Source organism: Amphibalanus amphitrite, unplaced genomic scaffold (genome assembly GCF_019059575.1).
Source record: "Amphibalanus amphitrite isolate SeventyFive unplaced genomic scaffold, NRLGWU_Aamphi_draft 000593F_arrow, whole genome shotgun sequence".
Classification (NCBI taxonomy): domain Eukaryota; kingdom Metazoa; phylum Arthropoda; class Thecostraca; order Balanomorpha; family Balanidae; genus Amphibalanus; species Amphibalanus amphitrite.
Window position 1 is genome coordinate 254,324 of NW_024882087.1, and position 26,508 is coordinate 280,831.

Sequence of the window (26,508 nt, forward strand, 5' to 3'; positions counted from 1 at the left end):
GGTAATAGCCGTTTTCTGCACCCAAACTTTAGCCAGTGACGCCCTGTCCATTCTAAAACGTTTATAAGATTGGTCCCAGCACCCGATTTTATATGAGGAAGTCGTTTAAAAAGCAGCTTATTTCTAACGAATTTATTATTATGGCCACTTTTACAGGACGTCTATAGAGCTTTGACTTTTACATCTTCCTCGTTCAGGAGCAACGTTTTAACCCTCACCGGACCTTCAGGTTTTCTGAATACCGAGGGGGCGTTGGGGATTGGAAGTGAGGAAACAACCCCCTTCGCCGAATCGCCCCTAATTGAGCTAGAGCCTCACGAAAGAAACGATCGTGTGCGTCGTTACGAAATGCAGCGATTAGTCTCCAATTTAAGGACCAGGATCAGCCGATGACTTCGGAGGTCAGGTCAAGTGGCCCAAGGCACAGGTTCGGTTTTTGGTAAATAACTCCGCTAAAAATGATCGCAGATCCGCGATTTTAGCAGCATCGTATTTGTCTAGCTCAGGCGTGTCGAATGGTATACTTTTTCTTCGGGTGAGATCAACTTAACACTCGCCCGTAGAGGGAGGGGGGTCGAACGGACCCCCTCCCTCGGTTTTTCGCGAATAACTCGCGTAAAAAGCGACCGATCGCGACGAAACTTTCAGTACCCTCGCGTAAATCAATTTTACACCCACCTTGAAATTGTCATGACCCTGACCTTAATGACCTTTGACCTGTGACCTACTTTTCGAGACCATATTTGGCCGGAATCGCGATTCGGCGTATGTCGGCTCGCATTAGCGGCGCGTTTGCAGTCTTTTCGTGGTTTTAAGCGTTCAAACATGGGATGTGATGTTGCTTCCATGCATTAGGGTGGGTGTCAAGGTCACCGGAAAGTCAGGTCAGGTCATTGACCTTTGATGACCTCGGTTAAAAAGTTAATTAACAATTTTAATTAGGATAGTTTAATTCAAGTGGGTATAATCCGACTTGACAATTTACTAGGAGGGTTTTGCAGCGCTATTAGTTCGGCATGTAATTAGAAATCATTGCTAATTTCGATCCGGATATCGTTATTCAATGATGGCCTTCGCGTCCTCAGAAAAGTTGTTTATAGTCATGAAGGCTTGCATTGACCCATACTTTCCATTTTTCAGCACCATTATTCGCCGTAGTTGACCAGGTGTTTTCTTCAGCTCTCCCCTGAATCCTTTGGCTTAGACCTGGCGTATCACCCGAGCATCGCAAGACGCACCTACCACACACAAGTTTATGATCCCCACGAACCCACAACAGCGTCCGTTCGCTTGGTGTGTGACCCCTTGACCTTTGGCCGCGACAACTGCCAGCTTGCCGGAGCACCCCTCCCTACACGCGTTGCCCCGCCCGCTCCCGCTCCCTCCCCCCCCCCCGGGGTCGTGTCACGAAGGTTCGGGCTTACGCTACTACCGGCCGCTGCGCAGCTGTCACCTAGCGCTTGGGAATGTGTGGTCTGGTGCGGATTCAGCCAACTACCGGCTCGCGACACCAGCGCCACGTAGTGGCGACGGTACATTCTTTTTAGACATACTGTACCTAATAGCGATCACCAGTAGCCCTCCCCGCCAGAGCCACGGACTCAGCAGTTTAAAACTGACCCTTATAAAAGAGAATGACGATCTTGCTGAAAGTCTTCATCAGGTTCATGTTCTCGTAGCAGTACTCTTGTGCCTTCAGAATGAGCGTCATCTGGGCGCGGGACGAGTTGTCCGTGTACTGCTTGAATAGCGGCACGTACTCGCGCAGGTGGCGAATGGCCTGGTCGACGATCAGCTCCTCCTTCTTATTCCACTCCACGACGGACATGACTGTGGGCCACACCTGTCCGGCCAGCGAGCGTCAGCGATACGGCACACCACCATACACCACACGCCTCCCACAAATCGAATACGCACACAAACACACAAAAAGTCAAGTTTACCAAACCGAGTAAATCGCGATATGGCTAACCAAAGAAATGTTTGGTGCATCATCTGAAATCACGTAGCTTTCATGTTTTTTTTTTCAAAACCAGCCTCGTGTATGATTGTCAGAAGTCCTGACATTTTCTATGCCGTAAAATGACTGTCGGATACTTGCAAGTTCAAACGCCGTTAGCGTGCGTTCATTTAATACAAACTACAAAAATTATACATGGCAATGATCCCTAAAGCCTGCTGCTTCTCATGCTGGGTCACAAAAAGCCGCATCTCTTTTGGTTTGGCGGTGATCTAATCATCTGTCATCATGTTTCAATGACAATTTTTAGTGAAAAATATTTGCTTTCGTTTCATCTACAGCAGAGCTAACACAGTGTGTGCCCGTTAGTGCACCATACCATAGCATTCCCTAATCATTTCTGAGCCACACCGTGAAAGAATTAAGGCGCTAGCACAGGGCAGACCAGCGCTATTGAAGTTTTTGTCCGGCGCGGTCGGGTGCCGCGGTCGGGGCGGATTGCTTTCACCGCGGATTGCAATTTCGACAGACGTTTGACTTTGACCTGCTATAAGTAGGTCAAATATTGACCTTAAGTCAAAAGTAATATCCTCACTCGCGAGATCTTGTCAAGGGCAATCCGTTGGTTTTTGTTGCGAGGCGCTGGGACACTTCATTTAGGAACAGGAGAGGGATGCACCAGCGAACCCCCGCTGTGGCCGCCCGCCCGCGGCGCGGCCGCCCGCCCACCGCGGCACATGACCCCAACGGACGAAAACTTTAGTAACGCCGGTCAGCCCTGTGCTAGCGCCTTAATTCTTTCACAGTGCGGCTCAGAAATGATTAGGGAATGCTGTGGTATGGTGCACTAACGGGCACACAATGTGTAAACTGCTGTAGGTGAAACGAAAGCAAATATCTTTTAGTAAAAAACTGCGATTGCAACATGATGACAAATAGTTAGATCAACGCCAAACCAAAAAAGATACGGCTTTTGTGACCCTGCATTAGAAGCAGCAGACTTTGGGGATCATTGCCATGCATAATTTTTGCCATTTGTACGAAATGAACGCACGCTAGCGGCCTTTGAACTTGCGAGTATCTGACAGTCATTTTACGACATAGAAAATGTCACGACTTCTGACAATCATACACGAGGCCGGTTTTGACAAAAAATATGAAAATTATATTTTTTCGATACCCCAAACATTTGCCTGACTGGCCATATTACGATTTATCGATTAGGTGAACTTGAAATTTGGGCCTTTTCGGTATTTATGGCCACTCGTGGACCCCATTTGCATCACTGTGCAACGGTCGGCCTGGGCGCGCGCAACGCCGCCTACCGGCCTGATTCAAAACTACCAGGAAGCCGAAGTGTTCATGGAAGAATTCTAAAAAAACACACATCCACAAAAAAAGTGTCTTTATTTGCAGGAAGTGCGATGTCCTGTTTTAAAGTTTAGGTATACGCTGTTGAACACGCCGGATATAGTTAAAGTCGCATCTGAGGTACAGCCCACCGCTAAAGCAATGTGTGGTTTTACCAATCTCAACGGATGGCTTTGACCGACGATTTTTAAATGCGGACTGATTGAAAAGAAGACGTCAACAAATAGAGTTGTAGCTGCAAGGGTGAAGATACATGTAAGCTACATTTTAAGTCTCGTTCGGTTGCAGTCTGACTAATCGTTCCTAGGCTTCAGAAGCAGAACATACCCATGACTGAAACCACACATTACTTCTGCTGTGGACTGTACCTATATTAGATGCGGGAAAATGCAAGTGTATTAGCCAGCTTACCCCGGACACCAACAATCTTACAGATCAGTAACTTAAGAGAAATGTTTTAGATATTCTGAAAGTGCAATATGCTACAATGCACCCTGGCCGGCCGAAAGGGGGGGGGGGGCAGTGCCGCCCCCTAGTTTTTTCGCGATAGCTCCAAATACGACGGCGATAGAGATCTGAAACCTTGGATAATACCTCACATTTGTTTCAATCCAAATCTTGTGTCACCAATCGCATTTTCAGGCCAGGTCACTGACCTATGAGGGAGATGAAACTTACGGGACCTAGTGTCCTCCAGAGGTCTCAACTTGTGTATCTCGGATTTTTCCTAAAGGTCAAATGAAGTCCGGTCGGTCACGTGACCTCACAATTTTAAAACTCAAGCCAATGGAGAGAAATGAAAACTGCTATTTTGGCGCCGGAAACGATCTCAAGCTCCCTCAAGTACACGGAATCGTGATTTCATGCATTACTTGCAAGGTTCGATGCATCCATTTTGCATTGTTGAGCTTGCGTGACGTCATTTATGACGTCACTAGGGTCAATAAGAGTTTTTCGTCGATAACTCCCAATCCAATTGAGCCAGCGAGTCTGGAAAGTCACCAGTGGACTTGGAAAGACTTGCCGACTAGAATGATTCCGATATGATTTCATTCTACAAACGTCGTGACCTGGTGTCTCTGACCTGGCCTCGACACAAGGTCAACACCTTAAACTGAACTCGCCCGAACAAAAAGTAAACCATTCGACGCGCCTGAGCGAAGCGAACATGATGCCAAAATCGCGGCTCGCGGCCATTTTCGCGAATTTATTTATCAAAAACCGAACCCATGCCTTGGGCCACTTGACCTGGCCTCAGCGGTCACCGGTGGACCTGAATCCTTAGCCTTCCAGGCGGTGGGAGAGCATTCCCCCCCTCCCTTAAGTTTTTTCGATATATCTCCAGAAACGCTGCGCCGATCGTCACCAAACTTCCAGTACCCTCCCGGGAATAGCTTTTACACATTGTGACCATTTTTCCAAAGGCTATGATAGGTTGGCCACTAATGATGTTGGAATAACGTCATTTCTGCCATTTTGGACAAAAAAAAATGTGTCGCGGGAAGAGCTGTCAGGCCTACAGCTTTAAAGATCCAGAAAATGTTATAGACATAAAAGGTGTATAATTAGCAGGGCTATAAAACTGCAATCTCGGATTTTAGAAATTTTTGGATTTTAGCCCTGTTGTGTTTGTGTATAGACCCCCCCCCCCCCCCCCCAAGGCCCCCTACTTGGACCGCCTCTGCGACCCCACTGTGCCAGGTGCCTGTGAGCGCCCCTGCCGGCGCCAGCTGACCGTGCGCGCCAAGCGGCGTGACTGGCGCACGGGACGTGGGCTGGCGCTCGCCATACTTATTTACGTTTTGTGTATCTCTTTCGGCTTAACGTATCGCAGCTAATAAATCGCTTTAATTCATTTATATATTTCCATTTCGAACCGATAAACAACAACTAAACATGGCGCGGTCGGTTAGTGGTTATGTGTGCGGAGTATAAAGTGCAGTGAACAGTAATACGTGATGAGTGACATTGATAAGCTGACCCAGCTGCTCCTGCAGCAGGCCGAGCTGTCGGCGCAGCGCGAGAAGCGTCTCGGTCAGCTCGTGGAGCGGCTAGTTGCTGATCGACAGCCGGCTGCTCTTGTCGCCGGGGACGAAGCCTCCCCGCGACCCGGCCCACGGCGGTCGCCCCGCCTGTGCGGCTGCCGGCTGCCGCGACACCGGCGCCGCATCTGTCATCATCTACTTCGCTGCGTGACTTCGCCGTTTTGAGGGAGAAGCTGGATGGCTATATGCTTCTCACCGGCGCGTCATCACTACCCGTTACTGCCCAGCGAGCCGCTCTCCTAAGCCTCCTCGACGAGGACTGGCACCGGGTGCTGCGTTACGGCCTCAGCGTCACGGACGATTCTCCCCTCTCCGAGGTGGTGGACGCAATGGAGAGCCACCTCCGAAAACAAGGCAGTGTCCTGGTGGACCGTCGAGCCTTGTACGCCCGTGTACAGGAGGAGGGCGAAAACTTTGATGAGTTTTTGTGCGATACGAAGGAACTCGCAACGTTTTGTGACTTTTGCACGCATTGTTACGACTCACGTTTGCGTGATAAGATCGTGTGCGGCCTGCGAGGTGAAGAAACAGTAAAACGGCTGTTGGAGGATCCAGAACTCGACCTCAAGAAAGCCGTAGACATTTGTTGTGCGTCGGAAAACGCCCGCGCTACCTGCTCTGACCTCCGCGCGCCGACCGCATCGCTGAACCGGCTGTCAGCGTACCTCCAGCCAAAGTCGTGCGATGCGCGCCCCGCGGCCCAACCCCGCGGGCGCTCGGCGGTCGCGGCCGGCGCGCGCTGCTGCCGCTGCGGGCGGGCCGCCCACGCAGACCCGAGGGCTGTTCGGCTGCGAATCCAAAATGAAATATGCTGCAGCACCCATGCGCAGTGAGGACTTCGTCGCCCGTTAGTCCCGCCCACACCACTGCGTCACCGCCTGTGTGACGTCACCTACTGAAGCATACTTCGTTTTCTTGCAGCCGGAAATTCGGTGCTGCAGGAGGCGAAAGTGGCGCGGATTTAAGTTTACCGTCCAATATTTCTTGTTGTAAGCGGTCTGTATGCTGTTTTTTTGGGTATCATTATCACTCTTTTCGGTAGCATATTGCTACTTACCACATTTGAACGCAATTTAAACGCTATTTGAGCGACAATCACCAGTCCACCCGCGTAACGGTTCGCCGCGTTTGAAGTAGGCTGCAGCGACGCTCGGCCGCGGCGGGATTTTCCGGCACAGATCCGGTCTGTCGAGGACGCACCGCGCCCCACTGATGACGCCACTCACTCTGGTGACGTCACACCCTCTGATGACGTCACACCGTCTGCACTGCCGGCCGCTGCCGGCTCTGCTCGACGCGCCAGCGACAGCTCTACCCCGTGTGAGGCGCCGCCGGCCGATGGACCCAGCCCGGCCGTCGGCCTCGGCGGTCCGCTGCCGGCCTGGAACAGCGACTCAGACCCACCGGAGGCGGTCCGTGCAGCTCATGCCGCCGCTCTGGTGCAGTGTTTCCCGCGCGTGTTCGGGCAAGATTCGACTCTCCGAGTCATGGACGGTGGCCCGATGAAGATAGAACTCCGACCCTACGCGAGTCCGACGTCGGTCACCGCCGCGAGACCGATTCCCTTCGCCTGGCGGGCGGAGGTGAAGGCGCAGCTGGACGACCTGCTGAACCGCGGCATCATCGTACCCGTGGACTACCCGACGGAATGGTGTCATCCCATTTCGTGCGTGCCGAAAAACCCGTCCGGGTTTCGACTCTGCGTGGACCTGACGGGACTTAACCGGTACGTGAATCGACCCACGTACCCCTGCCGGTCTCCTCACGACGCCGTGACGAGTCTGCCCGCCGGGCACCGGTGGATGTCGACTCTGGACGCCAAGATGGGCTACTTCCAGGTGCCGCTCGCTGAGTCAAGTCAGGACCTCACCTGCTTCATCACGCCGTGGGGCAGGTTCAAGTTCGTCCGCCGTCCGATGGGATGTAGTGCGTCTGGAGACGAGTACAACCGGCGCGGCGATGCAGCGCTCGGCGACATCCCAAACTGTGTCAAAATTGTTGATGACATCCTGACCGTGGCACAGACGTACCGGCAGCACCTGCAGAAGGTAATCGAAGTTCTCCGGCGCTGTGACGACCGAGGAATCACGCTGAACCCGCAGAAGTTCAAGTTCGCCCAGAATGAGGTCAAATTCTGCGGCTACAAGATCACACCGGCCGGCTACACCACCGACAATGAGAAGGCCCGCGCCATCGCTGATTTTCCGAGACCGGAAAACGTCACCGACCTGCGGTCCTTCATGGGTCTGGTGAATCAGCTGAGCAGCCTCACACCGGAGCTGGCAGGCTCGACTCAGGCCTTCAGAGACCTCCTCAAGTCGCGCCGGGTCTGGCGCTGGAATGAGCAGCACGAGGCAGCGTTTCTGCACACGAAGATTGTGCTGTCGTCACCGCCGGCGATGGCATTCTTCGACCCGCAGCTGCCGACCGTGCTACAGACTGACGCTGCTAAAACCCGAGGGCTGGGTTTTGCACTGCTCCAGAAGAACGGCGGCAGTCACTTAGCTTAGACCAGTTATTACCACACCCCTCCGGCTAATGTATTTGAATAGGCCAGGCATACCGTAAAAAGTATGTTTTCCATGAAAAGAACCGTAACTACTAACTACCTTGTCTGAGCGATGAAAATGTGTTACACGTTTGTCAAATCATTTTTAATTGGATAGATCGCATTTCTGTAACCTATAAGTAACATGTTTCAATTGTCCCCGTGTAGTGTTATTTAACCCCGTGTCAAACTGTTCAAAAATGATGACGTCAAATTTTTTAACTCAATTTTTAGCAATTCTAGACCACGTAGGGCAAAACAAAGACCACCATTGAACTCCCCGTGACGAGCTGCATCGAATCGATACCCATTTTATGCAAAAATATCAACTTTGAAATTTGACCTAATTTGACCTGACCTTGACCAAAACGTGACCTAAGCTGGCCCCAAAGGCTGCCTGACCCACATAATCGCATTGGTCATGTCAAATGGACCATAAAACATGTATCACACGACACTTTCATATTGTGACCCCCCAGTGACCTGACCTGTGACCTGACCTGGTATCAGTGACCTCAAATAGCAAAATATGTGTTTGAAGAACATTTCCCCATCGATGATTTTCAATGAAATGCATTTTACTCGATTTTACAACGCATTTCTTGAAATGCCTGTAAACGGTGAAAATTCGACCTTTGACCTGACCTGTGACGTCATCGGTTTGACCTAGGTCAATAAAATAGGGTCGCAAGGTAGTTCCCTAATAAGGCTATCCAACACCGTTTGCCGCATGTCGCTAGGTTGCGTGATTCTCGAGATCTTAGGGGGGGGGGGGGGCAAATTGCCCCCCCCCCCCAACAGGGCGCGTTGCTCGGCAGAGCCCAGCGGGGCGCGGGTTAAAGGACAAAACATCCTAGTTTTTGAAAACAAAAGAAAGAGCATAATAGCTGCAATCGTATTTGTAACAGATGATAAAATACAAAAAAAAAAAATGTTACAATCAACCCCAGTCTCCCCTCGCTGGATTGCGCGAGACGCCGAGCGTCCGTGTCGGCGGCGGGCCCCGGTCGGGACTCGTGTCGGCGGCGGGCCCCGGTTCGGACTTACGATGGCCACCACCTCGGCGTCGGCCAGCTGCAGCTTCGAAGTGAGCTCGCGCACGTTGGTGATGATCACGTCGCGCGGCTCGTCGTTGTTCAACATGTCGGCTAGCTTTGTCTGCAAGTCCTTCCTGGCCTCCTTGCCCGCCTGTGGGAGCGCAGCGCAGCGTCACAGGGGGCATCCTATCAGACTGTCGCAGACCTACAATCATGTCCTTCATAGGCGAGCATGGGGTGAAGTGTATCTGTGCTTATGCAGCCGGTCCATTAAACTGTGCCCCGTAGGGCTATCGGCCGACTAGAGTTCTGCGCGGCTGCAATTTTCCACAGCCTAGCCGCCCTACAGCCACAGCCGCCCACAGCCGTGGCAAACTGTGGGTAGCCAGCCGTCAGCCGGCCATGGATACCTACTTTTGATGTCAGCCAAATTGATGGCAGCCAAATAGCAAATAATTATGAGTTGTTTTTAGTTAAAACATACAGACACTGGCACATTGCAAATGGCTACAGATTCTCAAGCTCATGAAGCATAGCTACACAAGCTTGTATTGTATTGTATTGTATTGAACAATCATGAGCGATCCACATTCTAAAAGTGCGTGGCGATTACTGCTCAGAATCCGTATCCGCGGTTACTAATCTAAACATTCACAGCATTCACACATTCACTCACGTCAAAGCACGGACAGAGACACTTTCGTAGTACCACAGGTACAACTCACCCACCCACCAACCCGTAGGTCAGCGACGATCAGTTGATGCCCCGTCCACTATCGCGGCTTTAACAGATCGGGCAAAGGGGGCGGGAGACAGCTGCGACAGCTGAGTTGGGAGACTGTTGAGTAGAGCAGCGGCTCTATAGCCGAACCGCCGCCTACCCGTTTCCAGCCGTGGTCGCGGAAGGTGAAAGAGGTGGTCTTGCCTGGAGTGTCTCTCCCGGACAGCGCTGTTTGTGACGAACATGGTTGCCAATTCCTCGGGTTCGCCGCGCTGAATGGCTTTGTGGGCGATAACAAGGGTTTGGTAATCAGCCATATGACGCGGGGACAGCCACCCGAGCTTTTTTCGCAGGTCAGAGACATGGGCAAATTTACGGCGACCGAAAATGACTCTAGCAGCGAAGTTCAATTTTTTTTGGAGACGATCGAAATTTTTTTGGGACCCATTGCCATAAACTGAGAGGCAGTACTGGATGCGTGAGATAACGAGTGCTGTCACGAGCGTTCTAATGATGCCATCCGGGAGACTGTGGCGCGCATGGGAGAGACCGATCAACAGTCCCGTACACCGGCGACTGAGTTCGGAGACGTGAGCGTCCCAGGATAGAGTACTGTCAAAAGTGACGCCCAGGTTCCCCACCTGCTTGCAAGGGGTTAAGAAAGATAGGGAGGTAGGTACCTACCTACATGAACACAATACCTACAACGAACAAGAATAGAAGCACAGTAGACATCTATTGCCAAATCATGAAGCATGATTGGGGAACAGAACAACAGACCTTGGTATTTTCATTATCAATGTTATAGAAAATGGACCTGGAGTTGATGAAGCATCCAACAGTGATTATCCTAAAGGTTCAAGTTGAAACTCTTGCTTCTTTCTTACCTTGCATATTTTCTGGGGTGTGATATGGCAGGCTTGAAGCAACCTCTGAGCAAGTGTCAAGCTATTCTGACATACAATGCATTAAAACATTAGTGAACATCCTAGAAACAAAAGCATTTATCTATTTTGATTTTTCCACGATCATTTTTCCAAGATTCTTACATAATTCATGCTGCGCTCAACTCACCAAGGATCACAATTGCCACAATTGCCTCTTTCAATCTAAATGGTTATTGGAGTTTGCAGTGACGTCAATAACAAAAAAGTAGTGAGTATTTTCTTGTTTGCCCTTAACCCTCGCCGGCACAGGCCATTTTGCGTCCTTCGACGACACAGGGGGGGGGGGTACGACCCCCCTCGCGTTTGGCCCCTGATCGAGCTAGAGCTTCGAAGCCGATGATACCCAATTTTAAGGTCCTAGGTCATCGGGTGACCTTCCAGGTCAGGTCAATGACCCGTAAACCGGGAAAATCGGGACCTGTCAGAAAGTCGTTAAGTGTGGCTGCTATGTGGTTTTCCGGGTGCTGATCACGAATATCGTGCTAGTTTTGATCAGAGATGATGTCTTTAAGCATTTAGACCAGGTCGGGTCGGGTCAGGTCAGGTCAGGTCAACCGGTAGGGGTTGTGACGGGTATTCGTATACGTGTCAACCGCCTCTGACAGCTTCGTAACATGTTACGAAAGCACCAAAACTACTTCGTAAATGTTTAAATGGTTGCTAAATTCGAATTCAACTCCAAAAACTAGCCTAGAAACATGTAAAACTCGAAAGAGTGAACCGAGGTCACCCGAGGTCACCAAAGGTCAATGACCTGACATGACCTTCAGGTGACCTTGACACCCACCCTAATGTATGGGAGCAACATCAAATCACATGTTTGAACGTTTGAAACCACGAAAAGCTTGCAAACGCGCGGCTAATGCGAACCGACATACCTACGCCGAATCGCGATTCCAGCCAAACATGGTCTCGGAAAAGAGATCACAGGTCGAGGGTCATTTGGGTCAGGGTCATGAAATTTTCAGGGTAGGTGTAAAATTGATCAATGCGAGGGTACTGAAAGTTTCGTCGCGATCGGCCGTTTTTTACGCGAGTTATTCGCGAAAAACCTTAGGTTGCATCAACCCCCTGTGCCGGCGAGGGTTAAATATCACTTTAAAACGACAATAAATTAAATACAGGGTGAGTGAAATGATTGTCATACTCAAACAAAAGTTAATTATCACAAATTTTGATATTTTCAGCTAAAGACATCATTTTATCAGCAAAGCCAACAACTAGGGTAAGAAATATTGTGTTCAGTGTTTTTAACGTCATGTGCATGAACAGTAAGCAGGGTTTACGATGCCTCATAATATAATTCATAATAAAGAAGAATTCGCCGCTGCAATCACCAGTCTCACCAGCCTGCTGAAGGACCAGGCTGAGGCCGCCAACCAGCGGGAGCAGCGGATGGCCGATCTCGTCACCCAGGCTCTACGAGGCAGACAAGGGAGCGCGTCGGGAGACGGTGACGACTCCCAGACATCGGACACCACGAACAGCAGACCCCGCCTGCCGCCGTCAGCCACTCCAGCGCCGCGTCTGGTCTGTTCGGCCAGCCTCAGAGAGTTCTCGTCATGGCCTGAGAAGTATAAAGGCTACCCTCTTCTCATTGGCCTCGACTCTCTCGACATCCCTGAACAGCGGGCGGCCTTATTATTACTCTTCGACGACGAATGGACGCGAGTAATACGCTACTCGCTGGACGTGACAGACGCCACACCTATCGACACTCTGCTAACAAAGATGGAAAGTCACCTCAGGAGCCAAAGGAACGTCATCGTCGACAGCAAATAGTTCCATACCAGACAGCAAGCAGACGGCGAGCCATTCGACGAGTATGTAATGACCTTAAAGGAACTGGCAGAGTCCTGCGACTTCTGCGTCCACTGCGCAGACGACCGGCTCCGAGACAGGATCGTGACGGGCATCAGATGTGAGGAAACAGTGCGACTCCTCCTCGCCGAATCGTCATTGACACTGCAAAAAACGATCGACATCTGTCGGGCAAGAGAAAACGCGACGCAGGACAGTGAAGCGATCCGGGGTAGTCCTGCTCGCCCCGTGTCCGCCTACCGGCAGCGACGAAGCCGGGACAGCAGAGCCGGCCGGAGTCACGGTCCAGACGTCACAGTCCAGTCACGGTCCAGACGCCCGAGACACGTACCGAGAAGGCCGACACGGACGGCACGGCCAGGACAACCGGGAGAGAGGCTATGATAACGACCGACGGGACTACCGATCTGCCAGCCGTGGCAGGCGATGCGGCTACTGCGACGGACCATGGCACACCAAGGAGCAGCTAGCCCCCTGCCCTGCCAGAGGCACCACGTGCCGATCATGCGGCTTCAAAGGGCACTACACATCCGTCTGTAGGAGATCTAGGCGGAGGCACACGCGGTCAGGCTCTGAAGATAGCCAGACATCTGACGGGCTCCACCTGAACGGCGTGCGAATCCTAGGCGTCACAGCAAAGAAAACACCACAAGTCTCCCTCCTGGTTAGTCATCAGCGTGGACAGGGATCACTACTGTGGACGCCAGACACTGGCGCCGAGGTATCTGTCATCGGCTCCAGAGAAGCGGAGCGGATTGGCATCGACACAGCACATCTGACACAGCCGGCAGACCGGCTCCTGGCCACTGGAGGACACCAGTTGAAGTGTGCCGGCTCGCTCCAGTGCACACTCACAATGGGACAGCGCCAAACGTCCACCACCGTAACAGTCATACCGGGTCTCCAGGCAGCCCTCCTCTCATAGTACGACGCCATCGCCCTGGGGATCATCTCGCCGGACTTCCCGAAGCAGATCTACAGCATCACGGAAGCAACAGGAACGTCGCCTCCCGCTACCGGACACACGACAGCAGCGCCGGTAACGGCGCGCTCTCACACAGCGGTGGATGGCGACTCATCTCTCCCCACATGGGATCCAAGGAAAGGTGATCCGACTCCAGCACAGAGGCAGGAGCATCTAGACGCTCTGAAGAAGGCGTTCCCGATGGTGTTCAACACTCAGCCACCACTACGAGAGATGGCAGGCGGCCCAATGCGGATCGAGCTAAAGCCAGATGCTCGCCCGTACGCCGTGACAGCTGCTCGCCCGTACGCCGTGACAGCCGCCAGAAACATCCCGCACGCATGGAAAGACGACATCAAGCGCCAGCTGGACGATCTGATCGCACAAGATGTCATCATGCCCGTATCCCACCCGACCGAGTGGTGTCACTCGATGGTTCCGGTACCGAAGCCGCCGACAGACGGAAGCGGCGGCAAGACTTCAGTGCGGATGTGCGTGGATCTGACCAAACTCAACCTCTTCGTCCGACGTGGAGCCCATCCTGTCACCACTCCTCACGATGCCGTCACCGGAATCGAGCAAGGCAGCCGATTCTTCACGAAGTTGGACGCGAAGTCAGGGTACTTTCAGATCCCGATCGCAGAGGAGGACCAAGACCTGACGTGTTTTATAACACCCTGGGGGCGCTTCAGGTTCAAGCGCGCCGTCATGGGCCTCTGCACGTCCGGTGACGAGTACGGACGGCGCGGAGACACCGCACTAGCTGGCGTGCCGAGAACGAGCAAGGTGGTAGATGACATCCTGGCATTTGACGACGACTACTCAAACCACCTCCAGCATGTTATCCAGATCCTCCAGCGGTGCGTCAGCCACGGGATCACCCTAAACCCGGCGAAGGTGACGTTTGCCGCCGAGACGCTGGACTTCTGCGGATACGTCATCAGTCCTGACGGCTACACGGCAGACCAGCGCAAGGTGCGGGCGATAGCCGACTTCCCAACCCCAGAGAATCTCACCGACCTGAGAAGCTTCATGGGACTAGTGAACCAGCTCGGAGCGTTCTCAAGGGACACAGCCAGAACGGCCGAGCCTCTGCGAGACCTGCTAAGGCCCCGCAACCACTGGGCATGGACTACAGTAAACCAGGCAGCGTTCGAAGCCGTCAAAGCAACGCTCATCGAGCCACCGATCCTGGCCTACTTCGACCCATCACTGCCAACAACAGTCCACACAGACGCCTCGCGACTCAAAGGTTTGGGCTACGCGCTGCTGCAGCGTCACGGTCAGGACTGGAAGCTAGTGCAGTGTGGCTCCAGGTTTCTCACTGACGTCGAGTCACGATACGCTGTAGTGGAGCTCGAGATGCTGGCAGTAACGTGGGCAGTGCGCAAGTGCCACGTCTACCTGGCCGGGATGCCGGAGTTCAGACTCATCACCGACCACAGACCTCTGGTTCCCATCCTGAACACTAAGTCTCTGCCAGAGATAGAGAACCCAAGGCTCCAGCGACTGCGGGAAAAACTCATGTCCTACAGCTTCACAGCAGTGTGGGAAGCTGGCAAGACGCATCAGCTCCCAGACTAGATATTGCAATCCCGGAACGTTTTGCCAATCCCGGGATCCCGGAAGATTTTATTTCGGGATCCCGGGATCCCGGGATCCCGGTCTAGTCACTAAAGGTCGTAAGAATAATTTCCTACTGACATATTTTGCGTCTTTTAGCTTACCACAAACAAAGAGGCAACCAAAAGCCATCCTTAGATCATGTCATTTGCATTAAAAACGATTGAATTTGCGAAGGAAACGTTTCGATTTGATTAGCATTTATTCCCAATTGGCCTTTATAAAACTGCGCGTCGACCAGTGCGTTTACTACCTCATCTCGTCATTAAGAAGGCCGTTCCAGCACATCCAGGCCTCACTCACTCTTCGTCTACGCTACTCGTATTTAGCGCGACAGTTTTAAGTCATTGCTGGTAGGTCTGTCTATTTTAAAACCCGCGACCAGTGTACGCCAAATTTGGCAGCTCCCTATTTCACAATGTTTTCAAAACGTCGCTTGGTCACTTCACCTCCTTCCGGTTCTACTTTCATCACTAATGTCTCTCAGACTTTGCTCCAAAGTCGCTTTGAGGGCAGAGTCACTGACTGGGAGAGCTCCACTCTACCGTCTTCTACGTTTAAATCAGTGAGCTCTGCCGTTACTTGCGTGACATCTGTGACATCTTTCTGCGACACGAGCTCAAAGACTGTCTTGATGACCTCTTTTGTTCCGGCCACGCACGGACAAGTCAGAATCGCTGAACGATCCGTGATCCTGATAAAGATGTTGCAGCACTGATGCTGCATTTTTTTTTTTGCATTCGGGACCCTTTTTCGTACACATTTGAGCGGCTTAACTGCTGTGGGTGATACCCGGGAGCTACCAACACGGTCGATTGTGGACGGCCGATACGGGGTGCCAGCTAAATTGTTTCTCTGCTTTATGTCACGCAGCACTATGAACAGTGTAAACAAGACTCGTGCAGCGGCTACATTCTTTTTATGGTGAAAAACTGATTTTTTCGGGATCCCGGGATTGGCGGGATTTCGGAATCGGGATCGGGATTAAAATCCCGCCGGGATCCCGGGTTCCCGATCCCGGGATTGCAATCTCTATCCCAGACGCACTATCAAGAGCACCGGTGGACCACCCAAGTCCCGAGGACGAAGAAGCAGAGCTCGAAGTGGCACACCAGACGCGCAGCGTCCTGCTGGCACACATCAGGAACGGCGAAGACGACGACGGAGAAGGTCCACCATTTCGTGACGTCATTCTAGACAAGATCAGGGAGGCCGCCAGAACGAACGAGACTTACCAAAAGCTGACAGATGTAGTCCTGCACGGGTTTCCTGATCACAAGGCGGACCTCTCCAGCGTGATTCACCCCTACTGAGGCGTCCGCGAACGACTTTCCGTGGACGACGGACTCCTCGTCTGCGGGGCCAGACTGATCATTCCGCACAGTCTCCGACGAGAAGTGCTAAACCGTCTCCACGACAGCCATCAGGCGTGGCCCGGATGAAGCGGCGCGCCAGGCAGTCCGTCTTTTGGCCCAACATCTGTCAAGAAATCGACAACCTCGTGACATCATGCCAGCTCTGTCACGAGCGGCTACCCAGGTCCCAGCCTTCCGAAGGAGCCGCTCATGACCGACCCTCTGCCGACGAGGGTGTTCCAGTCGGTATCGGCGGATTTCTTTCAGCACGCAGGAAAGACATTCCTCGTGTACGCCGACCGACTCTCTGGCTGGCCAATCGTAGTCTCCTGCAAATGGGATGCAACATCACGAACTCTCGTCTGCTACCTGCGCGAGATTTTCGCTTCCACAGGCGTGCCAAACATTCTGAGAAGCGACGGAAGGTCACAGTTCTCTGCGCATCACACGAGGGACTTCATGAAACGCTGGGGGTCGACCACGTGCTCTCAAGCCCCCACTATCCACAGTCGAACGGCCACGCTGAGGCTGCAGTCAAGCTCGTCAAACGCCTTCTGCAGAAGACGTCGGTGGCTGGGAACACGGACTGTGACGAGTTCGCTCGAGGCATCCTGGAGATCAGAAATACACCTGGGGCAGACGGACGCTCTCCCGCCCAAATTCTGTACAGGCATGCAGTGCGGTCGGCAGTCCCGATGGATCGTCGCGCCTTCGACAAAGTCTGGCAGAAGGCCGCAGAAGACTGCGACCGAAAGGGAGAGGAGAGACAGAAGAAAGCGGAGGAAGCGTACAACGAGCGAGCCAAGCCACTGCGGCCACTGCGCATCGGCGCGCACGTCTCCGTCCAGGACTCGACCACGGGCCTGTGGGACAAGATGGGACTCGTGGTGGGCATCGGAGGCCGCCGAGACTACCTCGTCAAGACGCCGAGCGGCCGTATCTTGTGGCGTAACAGGAGGTTCATCCGCCCCTACCGCCCAATCATCGCAACACGAGGAGGTCTGGCCCGCAGAGACGACAAGGACGGGACGCCCGCCCGAACTCGAAAGACGGTGCGGTTCTCGGAGAAGCCGCCGGAGACAATGGCGCCGCGGCGCACCGGCCGACGGCGTCAGCCCCCGGGGAGGCTACAGGTCGACCCGGAGCTGAAGACCTACCGGTCGACCCGGGGGGAGATGTGTGGTTTCCTGGTTAGTCGGGAGACGTTATTGTATTGGCATTTGCCATGGTGTTGGACCCCGCATGGTATTTCACGTGTTTACCGTTTCCATGGTTACGACTTTGGATTGGTATGAATGAACAGGGTCGATGGATTCATTCTGGCCGGGCTGAGTCCGAACATGTCTGTGCTCCTTCTTTTGTTTATTATTGTGAACCGTCAATACACGTAGCCGGTTCCATGTGGCATTTCTCAAGACCAAGAAGACTTAACAGTAGGGTGCTCTCCTAATGCACCGTTTTTTAATGCGGGCCAAGTACTGGCCAGGACGCGAAATATCGACTACAATGGAATCCGCTTAATAAATCCACCTTGGTGACAAGGTGTTTGAATTTATTAAGCGGTGGCTTTATTAACCGGAGTCAGTTATTTTTTTATTAAAAAGCATGTATTGCAGCTGTGCGTTCCGTTCTCCTGCAATACAAGCGTGTAAGCTAGCATTCCTCATTGGCTTTCCTATTCCAATGAAAGTGACCAGGGGCTCCGCCATCGGTGGAGTCCGGACCTTTAACACGCGCACCGACGGGGGTCTGCGCCAACTTAGTACCGACGGGGGGGCGGATGACCGCCCCCCCCCCTGAATCTCGAGAACGAAGATAGCGACAAGCAGAAAACGGCATCGGATACGCACGGACAAGGTCTACAATTTTTACACAGGTCATTTTCAGGACAGGTCAAAGATGACGTCACAGGGGTCGAAAAAGTCAAAATGGCGGCGCTAGATATGGAGAGAGTTTTCTCGAATAACTTTTGAATTAGTCAAGATAGGAACAAACTAAGGGCATCATCGTGATCCTTTCGTCAATCCGCATCGAATGATATATAGGTTGACCTCGAAAGGTCAAGGTCAAAGGTTGACCTCAGGTCACGTGACCTCGAGGTCATCATGTATATCAATCGATGCGTCTTGACGAGCTCAATCACATGTATTTCAATCAATCACATGTATTTGAACATCCAGACGCATGTATGAATTAGTACAAAAGCACTTACGTGCTTAAGTCGAGGTACATCATTCACACTGGTCCATGATAATTGTCAACAAACACCCCACATCACACATCACTTTTCCGTGGCTTTCCTACCTTTAACAAATCATATTTCTTTACAGTATCTCATATTTAAGACTCAAAGCGCTTGGTTTCCCTGATATACTTTTGTACCGAAGCAGCCACAGCCACACACAGGCTACTGTTTTTTCCAGCACCATGAAGTATAATAGTTAATTTATCTTTTGAGTTAAGCGTATGGTAATTATTTATTAAATGTCTTAACGATGCTTCAAGCTCTTCCCTTTTTTGTGCGTACTGCGGACAAGACAAGAAATAATGGTGTACTGATTCTGTGAGGGAATTGCATTTACAATATGGTGAATCTACCAAAGATGAATTTATTTGAAACAAATGAGAGTTTAAGCTGGACATACCAAGCCTGAGGCGAGTGTGCAAAATGTTATCTCCCTTGGTTCCCAAGCTATAATAAAACAAAGGTTTCGCTACCCCATACATCTTCTCTAAGGTTTGTTTAAATTCAATAGCATTTCTGATTGATTTGGTTTGTTCTGATAGTCGATTCCATCTTTTAATGGTCGAAGGAAAAAATGAGTTTTTGAAGGAAGATAAGCGATTGAATGGTACACTTATGCTTCGAGAGTTCCTGAGGTCACGCTGAGTTTGTTCGCATCTTGTGCCGGGGATAACGTCTAATAGATAGCGGGGCGCATGGTGCTTGATTTTGTGAAATAGTTTAAGCGTGCTTATTTCTCTTCTTGTATGCAATGTTGTAAGTCCTAATTCTACTAGCAGTGATTTTGTTGGTGTCCTTCGAAAAGCTCCGGTTATGAGCCTTGCTGCTCTGTTTTGAACCCTTTCTAAGTTTAAAGAGTCTCTAAAGGTAAGGGAGTCATGAAAGACTGCATCTCCATAATCAAGTAGGGGTCGTACATATGTTAAGTAGATTTGTTTTAGAACGCGTCGAGGAATAAATTTCGCCACGGGGTACAATGGAGCTAGTGCAGCATTTGCTCTTCTTACTATCTCTTTTGTATGCAGATGAAATTTGAGGTCAGTGGTTATATTTAAGCCAAGGTGTTTGTGATTAGCTACTGTGGGGATCGGACTACGTCCAAAGGTAAGGGAGGGTGGGCTAAGTGTGCGTTTATTAGTGAATGTTTGCTGTGTAGTTTTTGACGAGTTAAATGTGATTGCCCATTTCTCTCCAAAGTGTTCTATTTTTGCAATGTCTTGTTGAATTGATCGTTCTGCTTCTGACGAGCCGTGTAAATGAGACTTCAACAAAATGGTGTCATCAGCAAAGAAGAGTAGCTCATTTTCGGTTACACCATCTAGGTCATTAAGATACACTAATGCCAGAAGTGGTCCTAAAACCGATCCTTGAGGGCATCCTGCGTTAATTGTTTGCGTTCTCGACAGCTGAACACAATGAGACCATCCGCGCAGCTCTATCTTGTTCCTGTACGGAATTATTGGTAAAACACCTTTGGTGACCTTTGATGACGTCACATGACCTTACAGCTTCCTAACAGCAAAACAGACCTCAAGGTAGTGAAGGTTGATCGTATATGAAGTCATGTATGGTATATGGGGCCATTCCGACCCGTTTTAGTGGTAAAAACAGGGAGTTGATTTTTTCCCCATTGACTTATAATGGGGAGGTCGCGAAATTGACCTGACCTTAGGTCACCGATATCAAAATTCCGAGATATACAAATTGTAGCTACTAATGACCTTATAACATCCTGCGACTTTCAAAGGCCTCCGACATCTACTGTAGCTCTGGCACGGTGACAAAGATGCAAAAAAGCGACTTGAGGTTGGGTCATTCAAAGTGACCTGGTGACCTGACCTTAAAAGTTAGGAGGTTCAAACTTGCACACGATGTGTAAAATTGATGAGCGAATAGTCGTACCAAATTTACGCCCCGCGGTTTTCCCGCTATTCGCGAAAAACCTCGGGGGGGGGCGGATATCGGCCCCCCCGTCGGTCCGCGTGTTAAGCCGAGGTTCTACAAGGCCCGAAACGTGCCACTGGCCTACCGTGACCAAGTGGAGGCAGACCTGGACCAGCAGATCCAGCAGGGACTCTGGGAGCCAGTCAAACACAGTAAGTGGGCCGCTCCGTTAGTGGTGGTTCCGAAACCCGGCGGAAAGATCCGACTGTGTGGGGATTATAGGCTGACTATCAATAGGGCCGCACACGTAGAGCAGTATCCACTTCCACGGGTGGAAGAGCTTTTGACTAAGCTGGCCGGCTGCACATTATTTTCAAAGATAGATCTTAAGTGTGCATACAATCAGATGGTACTCGATGAAGGCTCACGGGAATATTTGACTGTCAACACATCCAGGGGTCTCCTGAGACCGACCCGACTCAGTTTTGGCTACGCCTCAGCGCCATCTCTGTTCCAAAGGACGATGGACACGCTGCTAGCCGGGATCCCTGGCGTCTGTGTATTTTTGGATGACGTTGTGGTGCGGGCCCCACAGCAGAGAATCACGGGGAGGCACTGCGCGAGGTTCTACACAGACTGAGTGAGGCAGGGCTTAAGGCGAACCGGGAAAAGTGTTGATTTGGCATGAAAAGTGTGACCTACTTGGGGCACAAAGTAAGCGGCAATGGGGTGGAAACAACCGATGACAAGGTCACGGCCATCACCAGTGCTCCCGAGCCGAGAGACGTCGCCTCTCTCCGCAGCTGGCTAGGCCTGGTAAACTACTATGGCAAGTTTTTGCAGGGCCTTGCATCAAAGCTCTCGCCCTTGTATGCACTTCTCAGAACCAACCGGCCATGGCGGTGGACAGAGGTTGAGCAGAGGTCTTTTGACGAGGCAAAAGGTCTGTTAAAAAATCCACCGGTGCTGGCCCATTTCGATCCAGCTCGACCGGTGATCCTGGCCTGCGACGCGAGTCCGGTGGGATTTGGCTGTGTACTCAGCCAACGGACGCCACAGGGAGAGCGCCCAGTCGCACAGTCGCATTGCTGAACACCTGGTAGGATAGAACGTGGTAACTTCAGTGCCGTGCCTCCAGCGGTCTAACGGACCTCTCATGTAAGATTTAGCCAACTACCATGTTTAATCTTTAATCTAGAGCATGGGGCTTATTGCCCCAGGCCGTGGGGCGTTTTACTCTGGGCTTGGTGCCGGCGGCCGACCCAAATATCAACTTTCTATCTTTATTTTTGACCTCCAAATTGTAAGAAACAACTCCAACATGTATAGGGCATGGTGACGTCATACGCATTTTCATGAGTTTGAGGCACTTCTGAACATCGCATGTGAAAACAAATGGCAGCATTAGATTCCTGGGACAAAGTCGTCCAGAAAAGTGCATTTTTTATGCCAAAAATAAGAAATTGAAAAATCGATTTTTTTCTCGGTGATGTATAATATAAACGATGTTTTATGCTTGCTGATGACCAGGAGAGTGACTTTGGGCTACATATAACCATGACCATCGGATTCGGCGTGAAAAATAAGCCATAAAACATGTGTCGCATGCCCATGTGGCAGAAAGTGAAAATCTTGACCTTTCGTGACCTGACCTGACCAGCTGACCTTGACCCGTGCTTACATAGTATGACCCCTATACGCACACAGTATCTTCAATAGGCCTTTGAGGTCATTTTTGGTGAGTTTCGAGCAGGAACTATCGATTCCGCTGTCCGTAAGCCTCATCATGCAAAACCCCAGAATTTGATCTTTGACCTGCCATTGACCCGAAAGTTGACCTCAATCTTAAAATGTTAAGAGTGGTTTGGAAAGGTCTCGTGGAGACCTTTCGAACGCCGCCTCGCGGGGCTCAATACGACCATTGGTTCTCGAGATAACAGGGGGGTCGGATCCGACCCCCCCCCCCCAGGCTGTCGTGGGTACGGAAATAGCCCAGGCGGTGCCGGGTTAAGCGATGACCCTTTGGCTCAAAATCAGCTGTTAAGCTTATCAAGGCCTCAGGGAAGGTTGCAGGAACGCAAGGACCTTCTCAGCAACGCGATATTTGGGAGTAACTATATTCTAAGTTACATCGGATAGACGGAAGGCACCAAAACTTTTGACGCACAATATAAAGGAATATCGGAGCTGGTGAACGGGGGCTGGTCGGGATGGCCGTGCCTTGGCGGTACGACCCGGGGCAGCGCCTACCTGCTGCTTCCAGAAGGTGACGATCTCCGACAGGCCCTTCTCCTTGAAGAACTCAGTAAAGTATGCTTCAGTTTGCTTGTTTGCCGGCAGGAACTCCATCAGACTAAGACGGTGGGCAAAAAAAAAAACCGCTGTCACCACTAGTCGACCAGTGAAAACACACCATATCACACCAACCGTCACCATTAGTCGACCAATGAAAACACACCAGAGGCCTTTTGCACCAAAATACCTAGCTAGGTAGAATCGGCAAAATACCTACCTAGTAAAACTACCTACGGCGGTAACTTCTCTTGCACCATCCAACCTACCTACCAAGGTAAATTTGACAGCTCGCGTTTTTAGGATTTGTTTTGATTGGCTGTTTGGCGACGAATTATTTGTGGGCGCAAACAAAAAGTAACGAAGGAAAACAATTAAATGGATATTGTTTTTATTAATATACATTTTGGTATTATGAAATCATTTTTCATTTACGTAAATACCGATAGAAGTTATTTTGATATTAAATTACTTGAGCAAATAAGCTTCGTTTCCATGGCAACCAGTGAGTCTTCAACCTGGCTGTTCTACTACGGAGGTTTATCGCCTTGGTACGGAGAAGCACCTCTGTGAACCCATGGAGCATTTGGTCAATTATATTATTATTCACTCATAAAACATTGATTTATCATTGTCTAAACATTTTGTAATGCCTAATTTACATAAAAGTACCCGCATGAATTGGTAAGTTCTTATGCCGCTCGGTAGAATTTCTAGGTAAATTTTCACGGTAGCGTTTTTTTCGGTAGGTAGTTTGGTGCAAGAGAATCTAGGTAAAATCTGAATTTACCTAGGAAGGTAGTTTGGTGCAAGAGGCCTCAGCTTAACCCTCGCCCGCACATGGGGGGGCACCCCCCAGGCAGTCTTTCTGCTCTGCACTCAACATTTTTAGAGCTAGAAGCCTGATTTTTCGTATAGCTGCTCCTCTATTCTTTCTTGATGTCCACTGAAAATTTCAAGCTTCTGTGGTTTTTGGTTTCGGAGAAATGACCTTGTTTTTCAGGTCATATCATGACCCAAATGACCAATTTTTAACATCTTGCGTTGGCTATGGGCCTTGTGAGCTTTTGACACCATGATTTCGGCCTTTTTGGCCAGTCTTACCTCTCACCTACCATGGAACATGTTGTTCGACGATGCACAGGTGTCAAGGTCAGGGTCAAGGTCAACCTACAGGGTGTCCCGAAATTGATGCGCGGCTGTTTTATCCTCAATAACTTATGAAGTGCTTGAATTTATTTCACGGCTTATATGTTATCAAGTCCCCATTCAGTTGCATACGCAGTCTATTGCACTCTAGCGTGTCACGTTCCAGGTTGTCAAGAGTCTCTCCTTTGAAAGTACGCCATGTCGTTTATGTCTTCTTAAACAGCTTCTTCTCTGAGCTAGCCCGTGGGAGCTTGCTGAACTCTTTTCTGACGATTGTCCAGATAATTTGGATCGGGGACAGGTCCAGACTGTTGCCAGACCATGTCCCCGTCTCCCAGAGGCCTGGGAGCCTCGCTCGGCACCAGTCCTGGGTCTTCCTGGCGTGATAAGCTGGATCACTTTCTTGCTGGAAAATGGCTCTGGACATGTCCGACAAAAGTTTGACTCTGGTTTTTGAACCATTTACCTTTTCCCCAGCATCTTTATGGCAGCATTCTTCTTCAGCACCTCGCTGACATAGTAATCAGCAGTCACGGTCTGTCCCCAAGGCACCTCGTGAAGCTCAGAGAGCCTCTGTAGTTCATCATGCTCCAAAAGATATTCTTCAGAAGACGTTTCACCGTCTCGACAGCGGACTCCTCAGAGCTGCCGTTGGCCTACATTTCGATCGTTCTGTCAGTTAGGGGCTTAGAGACCACAAAAGGCACCTCATCACTAAAAAGGACGCATCTCCAGTTCTTAATGGTCCAGTTTTTGTGGGTCTTGGCGGAATCCAGCTGCCTGCACTTCTGGACCACGGTAAGCCAGGTCGGCATCCTGAATCTGAGCGGCTTCAGCTTCAAGATAGTCTTCAAATACTGGTGGAGGGTCGATTTGGATGCTGGGACATGCATCTCATTCAGTTTTCTTGTCAGCGATGTTGAATGGTGCTTTTTAAAGGTCGGCTTTGCAATCACGATTTTCGCCACTCGGCTCAAGGCAGTCTTCCGCCCTCGAACTGTGCTGTTCTTGAGTGTCTCTCCTGATCGTTTGCGGTCCATTCAAAGTTTAATTGTCGCAGAGTTGACGCCCAATTCTCTGGCATCCGGAACCTGGGTCACACCGTCCTTGATCATCCCCACCGCGCGGTAGCGGATCGGTAGTTTGTGCCTTTTCACTTTTGGTGATATGCAGTTTCTCCACGTTGCCTGTCTGGACAAGAGTGGCCTCCCGCGCCCACTACCGGCCGTGGTCGGGTTAGCCGCTTGGTTCACGTGATCGTGTGACCAGCAAGATGTCAGTGGTGCCAGAGCCGGTAAAATTGCAATTTTTCAGCACTCGGGAGGGACAACATAACATGCGGCACCAACCGCGCATCAATTTCGGGACACCCTGTAGGTCATCTAAAATAATTGCGTTTTAGGCAAGCTGAATTTACTTTTCGTGTTTTTTTTTACTGCATTTTGGGTAAAAGCTTCTCAGATTATGATTTCATGTAATATGGACACATAAACAATCGGTGCACACATCAGTATACACACATACACACAGACATACAAACATATATCATTGACCTTGACCTAGCTTGACCTGAAATGACCTCAGCAGCAAAAACCTGGTCGGGTAGTGTGACAAAGATGTTCTAGCCGGCTTAGCACCAGAAAACCGCATCGTCATCGGTATATGATAAGCAGCGCACTTGATATCCAACGGTGATCCAAAACAGCAACATTTTTTAGTTTGACCTGACCTGGAAGGTCAATGACTGACCTGAGAAGGTAATACTGGGTATCATTGGATTCGTCTCTTCCCAAAGAATCTTTTTGGTCTTTACCGCGAAGCTCTATCTCCAACAGGAACGAAATGGCGCGGGGGTGGCAACCCCCCCCCCCCCCATGTGCGTTCTAAGATGGTAAAATGGCATGTGCGGGCGAGGGTTAAGCCTATGATCCGAGCGAAACAGATGAGCAAAGCCGCGAAGCGTAAGCGATCGGAGAAGCTCTTGAACCTTAGAAATGCCAAGCGCTGACATTAGGGCAGAATGATGAGCATACACAGGGAGCCCAATGGCTGCCTTTATACTAGAAGATTGAAATAATTCCAGGTTACTTATGTCAGCAGCTCTCAGTGGAGCAACGATGCTCCCAGATGTCAAAGAAGGGGCTACAATCGTACGCCACACGGGCACGTTTTACTCGAGACCGCGCATGCGCTGAGTCACGTAAATCAGTGCTGATGGTCACACCTAGATGCTGTGTTTCAGAGCGGATAGTAACTAAGGAAAACAATGAAATGGATAATATATTGCTTTATAAATATACATTTTGGTATAATGAAATCATTTTTCATTTACATAAATACCGATAGAAGTTATTTTGATATTAACCTTCCAGGCGGTGCACACTGGTCGGAAACGCCCTCACGAGAGGCCACGGGCGATTCCGGAGTTTCGGATTATTTTTTATATAGATCGATTTGAAATTGATCAAATTATTATACTTAGGCCAAAAAAGCTAATCCGGGTGACCAAAAATAGCTGTAATCAGCCCCCGAAGATGGGGTATCCC

At 50.6% G+C, this 26,508-nt stretch overlaps 1 protein-coding gene across 1 annotated transcript in view; it reads right to left on the bottom strand.

The window, feature by feature from the left end:
• The window catches only part of LOC122394460 (protein krasavietz-like), a 127,985-nt gene that overhangs the window by 38,802 nt on the left and 62,675 nt on the right, over positions 1–26,508 (bottom strand). The window contains exons 7-9 of the mRNA XM_043391349.1: positions 22,772–22,874; positions 8,972–9,112; positions 1,621–1,843 (exon numbers count right to left, since the gene is read on the bottom strand). Coding sequence (XP_043247284.1) covers positions 1,621–1,843; positions 8,972–9,112; positions 22,772–22,874 — 467 coding nt within the window. The remainder of the gene's footprint in view (positions 1–1,620; positions 1,844–8,971; positions 9,113–22,771; positions 22,875–26,508) is intronic.